The sequence below is a fragment of the Sorex fumeus genome, unplaced genomic scaffold (genome assembly GCF_029834395.1).
Source record: "Sorex fumeus unplaced genomic scaffold, SorFum_2.1 ptg000125l, whole genome shotgun sequence".
NCBI classification, from domain to species: Eukaryota; Metazoa; Chordata; class Mammalia; order Eulipotyphla; family Soricidae; genus Sorex; species Sorex fumeus.
This window is the reverse complement of record NW_026606182.1, coordinates 1,158,315-1,164,667: the sequence shown is the minus strand read 5'-3', so window position 1 is coordinate 1,164,667 and position 6,353 is coordinate 1,158,315. Positions and strand designations below refer to the sequence as shown.

Below are 6,353 nucleotides of genomic sequence, written 5' to 3'. Positions count from 1 at the left end.
ACTTTGTGGTCCCTTCTCTATTCTAGCTGCCTTTTCCTCCAGCATGTGAGGCCAGCTTCCAAGCCATGGAGCGATCCTCCTGACCCCTATCTCTATTGTATGTGGGTGTTAGTCTCCCATTCTGTTAATTTACATTCACAAATGAGTGCAGTTATCTATGTCTGTCTCTCTCCAACTCATTTCAGTTAGCATGATACTCTCCATGTTGATCCACTTATATGCAAATTTCATGATTTTATCTCTTCTAACAGCTGCATAGTATTCCATTGTGTAGATGTACCAAAGTTTCTTTAACCAGTCATCTGTTCTCGACCTCTCAGGTTTTTTTTTTTTTTTTTTTTTTACAGATTCTGACTGTTGTAAATAGTGCTGCAATAAACATACAAGTCCAGATGTCATTTCCAATGTTTTTTTTTTTAAATCTCCGGGATATATTACCAGAAGTGGTATTGCTGTGTCAAATGGGAGCCCGATTTCTAGTAAAATAGTTGTTTTTTAAAAGGTGGGATAGGTGCGTAGGAGAGGGGAGGAGAAAGTTAGGAGGGACACTGGTGGTAGAGTGGAATTGGAACATTGTTGGCCTGAAGTTGTAATCATAACAATTGTTTGAACAATGTTGCCTAAATAAAAAATGTTTTTAACATACTAAGTGAAGAAATAAATTTAGATTTTAGCTCGGGTCAGGAACTTACTGGGTCAAGATCAACCTATTTGGATTCCAGAGACAAGAACTCTCTGTGCCTCCATCTCTTTATCCCTGCGTGAGTGCTGGACAGAACAATATATGGATTCTGCTTGGTCCTTGTGACCCTTGGCCTGTGGATTGGTGATACTCTGAGCTTTCATAGTGTTAATGGACAGATCCAGCTAAATCCTAGATTGACACATGCCTGTGAGACTCTGCAAATCCAGAGGACTGGTTTAAGAGGTGTCACAGAACATCAGAGATTTTTCTCAGAAATCTCGGGAGAAATCCAGACAGCATCACTCTATCCCAAGCTGCTTCCATGTTTTATTTATGTTTTTGTAGTTGTGTCCCAGAAAGGTCTCCTGGTTTTCCCCTGGAATAGAGACCCTGCCCTCTGCTCACCCTGAACACCCCTGAATGCATACTGTTCTGGATTTGATCACCCTTGTGTGCTGGATTTACTAGGATCTTAGGAAGAACTTTTGTGGAGGATCACAGAATCATGTTCTCCAAAGAGGCAGAGAAAAGGTCATCTGTCATTCACTCCATTTCTTGTTGTTTCCTCATTATCATAAACATTTACAGAAGCATTGCACATATATGCCACAGGTTTCCACTCATGGCAAGAAGCAGGAGACTTGGACATACAGTATCATTTTAGAAAGTCTCTTAAACCACTAACCAAGTGATCTAATGACTGACAGGTTCTTTCACAACCACCTTGTTGAGGGCTTTTCTCAATCCATCTGTCGGTTGATGTCTCCTTGTGGCCATCAATGGCGTCTTTTATTTCTTCCTGAAGAGGCCAATAGGATCCTGACCGATACTTGCCATTTTACACAAGCAATATGCTTTATCTCTTGGTAAATTCTTCATCACAAGAAGAGAAGAATTGATGCTCTTTCAGAGACTGAACTTGACATTGAGTGTAAGCCCTGGAAAATTATATTATTCAAAGACTCATCAACGTTTTTTCCTCTGACCCTTTATGTTGAATTCCACTGTGATTTAGTGTAGTTGATACATTTCTCTCTAATTTTTTCCCTTTTTCTTCTTTTTGGGTCTTGCCTGGCGATACTCAGGGGTTACTCCTGGCTCTGCACTAAGGAATTACTCCTGGCAGTCCTCAGGGGACTATATGGGATGTCGAGGATCGAATCTGGGTTAGCCACATCCAAGTCAAGTTAGCTACTTGCTGTACTATCACACAAGCCCCACTTCTCTAATTTTTGTGTCAGTTGCTTGGTTATGGAGATCAAAACTAGCATGAGTCAAAAGGAGGACCCCTGTTAAATGAGGCTGGGGATCTTAGCATCTCCAACATAACCATCAAACTCCCAGATAACAGAATAGCTTGGCTCGAGTGTATCCTTTATTCAGTCGCTTGGAACGACAAAGGGAGGTGATAGAAAAAGTGACCCCACAAGCTCTTTCTTTACAGAGAAGTGGTCACACAAGTTTAAGGTCAAGCTAGAATTGAGGCCTGACTCCCCAAAGTTGCTGATGTGGTTCCAGTCTCTCCCGTCACTCAGGTTCCTTGTTCTCCAATCAGATCTCTTATGCCATTGGCATAGAACTGAACTCTGCTGAGAAAATTCTGGAGGGCTTCTCTGAGGAGATGATGATAAACGTGGGCATTGAAAAATGAGTCCAGTTCTCCCAAGTGGGGAAATCATGTTGACTATCATAAAACACTTTCGATATGCCAAAAACAGCAACAACAAGTTTCATAATTTGTTGTGAGACATTACTGGCGCCCGCTCTAGCAAATCAAAGAACAACGGGAGGACAGTACTATGGTGCTACACAACGAATGCCTGTGTCATTGAAATGCTTTGTATAATAGCCAGGGCATGTAAACAACCTAAATGTCCAACAGTAGAAAAATGGATTAAGAAGTTGTGGTATAGACCTACAGTGGAATACAATACAGTTGTAAGAAAAAGTGAAGCCTTAGAGTTCACTCCAATTTAGAAGACACTGGAGCATCATGTTAAGCGAAATAAGTCAGAGGCAGAAAAACAAATACAGGATGGTGCGATTTATCTGCGGCACATAAATATAAAACAAGGGGCTGTGTGCTCTCCAGCGATGTCAAACCTTTGGCCCTAGATTTCAAGACTGAGATTACCAAGCACTAGAGGGAGTGTGATGAGGTGAACCAGAAGTAGCAAGGGGACATCCGTGCAAATTCTTGGGCATTTTGGTGACTTTGAGGTGTGGTAACTCTTTACATCATAGCCACAAATATTCACACTATTATAAACATGTGACCTAAATAATAATGATGAAAAGTTTTAAATTTCAAATTTAAAGGGAGCAAGAGTAACAACTCCTAGAATACAAGCCAAGGCAAATGAGGAAGCCATGCAACTCACAGACTCCTTTTCATAGTAGCTCCTATCAGTGAGTGAACACAACAGCTCCAGCCTCTATGGGTTCCAGAACATTCCTGTCCATCTCTCCCGTGTTTGGTTTTATTTCCTCTATATGTTTTCACAGGGCTTTCCTCCTTGTAGCTGTTGACTATTCTTGGTTCGGCAGTTGTGGCCATTGACTATTCTTGGTTTGGCAGAGTCTGAGGGCTGGTTTGTTTAAAATAGCAACTGAGACATACCAGAGGGAGGAGGAACAGAGCTTCAGCTTACGTGTGCGTTCGTGTTTAAACCACCCCACCCAGGGAAGCTCCGGCACATTCCCCTCGTGGCTTCCTGTTTTCCCACTGCTCACACTGGACCCCACACTTGGTTCCTTCTCCCAGAGCGAAGCCACACCTCTGTCTACCAGGACCCAGACAGCTGAGGGTGAGGGACACAGAGATCCTGCAGCAACATGAACCCAGAAGGTCACACAGGTATTGAGCTTCTTCTCCTTCGCTGGTTCTTATTCAAGACCCTGAATCCAAGGGGTACCTCAAGGGCGGGATATGCTCCAGAGAAATCAAAAGGTGGAACTGCCCATAGGAGCCAAAGGGGTTTACCTACTAGGGATCATTAAGGGTATCTCTGTCCTGGTCTCATGGTCAGGTGCCCTGGCTGAGTGCTAACTCCTCCCTTCCCCTGTCACCTTCGGTTGGCTAAACAAGACAAGGACAGTCCATAGGGAGGAGGGGGCAGGGAGCAGAGGAAAGTGGGTCTTGGTATAAGGAAAAGAGAGGAGACTGACCAGCAACTCACGGGGGTTTCACCTGCCTTCAGCCCCTCCACCCTCTTGCCCTGGACTGTTAGCCATGAGGCCTTTCAAACCTCTGTGTGAAATGCAAAGGGTCACGTAACTGGAGCTCAGTGTGACTGTAGCTACTTTCTTCCTGTGTCACTGGAGCGAATATCTAACTCTATGTTAGACTAGTGTCTTCCCATGTTGTCCTGAGGATCTGCAATAAGTGTGCATGGCTGGCCCAGTACCTCCCTGCTGTATGTCACTCAGAGGGAATGCTTCTGTGCTCTCTACCTGGGTTTTGTTAGTCCAGGTGCTAAACCTCTGCTCTTCCAGGCACTAACCCGGGGACAGGTCTAAGCACCTTCCTTGTGCTTGCAGTTATCGGCACCTGCTTACCAGGTGTGAGAGACCTGCTGCACAAACCCTGTGTCGGGGTCTCAAGTTGGCTGCAGAGCACACAGACCTTCTTCAGCCTCGTCAATGAAGCAAGATGTGCGGTGGGGGTGCCTATGTCAAAGCTCTGGTTTCATTTCTCTCCTAAGGATAATGCAAAATCTAAACATTTCCCAGTCAATCCAAACTCCACTGCTGACCATAGTCCTATTGCGGGACACTTGCCCTCTCACTGCTTTGCTCGGGACCCAAGGATTCCCCCAGAAGCAGATAGCGCTACCTCAGTCATGGTGAAGTTAAGAGGTCAGAAGCAAGACCCAAGCATCCCTGAGTTAGCTGGGATCGAGGATGGCAGTGTATGTGTCTTAAGTCAGCCCGAGGAGAGGTGATGAGGACCCATCCCAAGGACCAGGGTCCAGCCCCCTAACCCTGTCATCAGCATCCCCCTCTGCTGTGCATCTGGAGGGTCCTTGGCGAGCAAAAGAAATCCCACTAAACTCTCATTTTACTAAATGTTTGTAGTTGGCAATAATGTTTTAAACCATATGAGAATAATAAATCCCTGCATATATCATGGGAAATTTAAGGTGGATATTTCAGGGATTCTGAAAGAAGGAGACTTTACTGTCGAAGAGATGGATGACATTTCTCTCGGGTTCAAATTCTGAACTTTCAATGTGCATGCAGACTGAGTGATCCCTTTTCTGCTCTCACTTTCTCCTGTGAAATAAGAACTCCTCTATGTGTGACCAGAAGGGGAAACTCATTTATGTTGTGTCCCCCCCCCCCACACAGACATCCATGTCCCCAGTCGCCTACCTGCAATTCCAATACCTTCAAAACCCCACAGAATCTGCTCGCTCATTTCAGTAGAAATTTGGCCTTGAACAGATCCTGATCTGAACCTCTATATCATGATAACCATACTGAATGGAGCCGACCTGACTTCCGTGAATTGTGGGTGCTCGTGGGTGCACCTGTGTCTGGGATGCCACCTCTCCTGCTGCAGTGGGGGTTCTGCACCTACGTGCTCGTAGGCTCCTTCTTAAAGGAAGACAGACTCTCTATCTGAATGTCACGAGATCTCAGGGCTGGAAGTCCAAGGTCAAGGTGCTCCTGGGGTTGGTGTCTAGTGAGGTCCCACTTCCTGGACAGCAGATGGTCACTTCTCCTGCCCTCCCCCTCCTCAAAGGGTATTTCCTTTGATGTGTGGAGTGGTGTACACTCTTCTCTTTGTGTGTAGACACTAGGCCTAATGGACTAATATGAGGTCATGATTACTTCATTTTATCATTCCTACCTCACTAAAGGTCTCATCTCTATCCTTTCTCCAATATCTTTCATTTCATTTCATTTCATCATCCTGTTATTCGTCGATTGCCTCGAGCAGGCCCCAGTAACGTCTCTTTCATCCTAGCCCTGAGATTATATTCAAGGCTCTTTAGGAGAATGAGACCCATCATTGTTACTGGTATTTGGCATATTTGGTACGCCACGGGGAGTTTGCCAGACTCTGCCCTGTGGGCAGGCTACATGGCTACATTCGATAGCCTGCAAGTTTGTCCAAAGTAGGAATGAGATAATAAGATGTCATAAAAAAATGTCCTGATAAGATGTTCCGGGAGCTGGATTTTATCTGAGTCTTGGTCGTTGATGGGATTAGTCTCCTGCCCCCGTGCCTGGCTGTTCCTCGCCGGGGCCCCTTGGAGGGGAGCGGGTTGAGCTTTCCTCCCCACCCCGACCAGGGCTCCGGCAGCCGAAGACCTCCAGGACCAGCCACCACCATGCTGAGACCACTCTCCGCACACATGAAGGTACTGGCAGAGGGACAAAGCCACGCGGGTTCCAGGGCCGAGATCTCCAAGCCTACTCGGATTGGAGTCGAGCATCCTCCACCCAGATCCTCCAAATTCCAGTAGGCGGGGGTCACACCCACCACCTGGCCCCCTGGCGCCGTGTAATCCCATCAACGGCCAATATCTTTAATACAGTTATAATAAGTCAGGACTTTAAAAATTATATATATGTCGGGAGGGAACAAAGTTCATTCCATAACACAAGGAGACTCCATCAATAGCTCCTGGAGGCTCAGGAAGATGCACTTGGAAACACC

The 6,353-nt window shown here is 45.7% G+C and overlaps 1 protein-coding gene across 2 annotated transcripts in view; it reads left to right on the top strand.

The window, feature by feature from the left end:
- LOC130044873 (apolipoprotein L3-like) overlaps positions 1–6,353 on the top strand; it is a 40,209-nt gene that overhangs the window by 30,289 nt on the left and 3,567 nt on the right. The window contains exon 1 of one of the 2 annotated variants that reach the window (XM_056137532.1): positions 3,382–3,542. The exons of the other annotated variant lie outside the window; for it this stretch is intronic. Coding sequence (XP_055993507.1) covers positions 3,521–3,542 — 22 coding nt within the window. The 5' untranslated portion in view covers positions 3,382–3,520. Of the gene's footprint in view, positions 1–3,381; positions 3,543–6,353 lie in introns of those variants that run through there. 2 annotated transcript variants of the gene reach the window in all.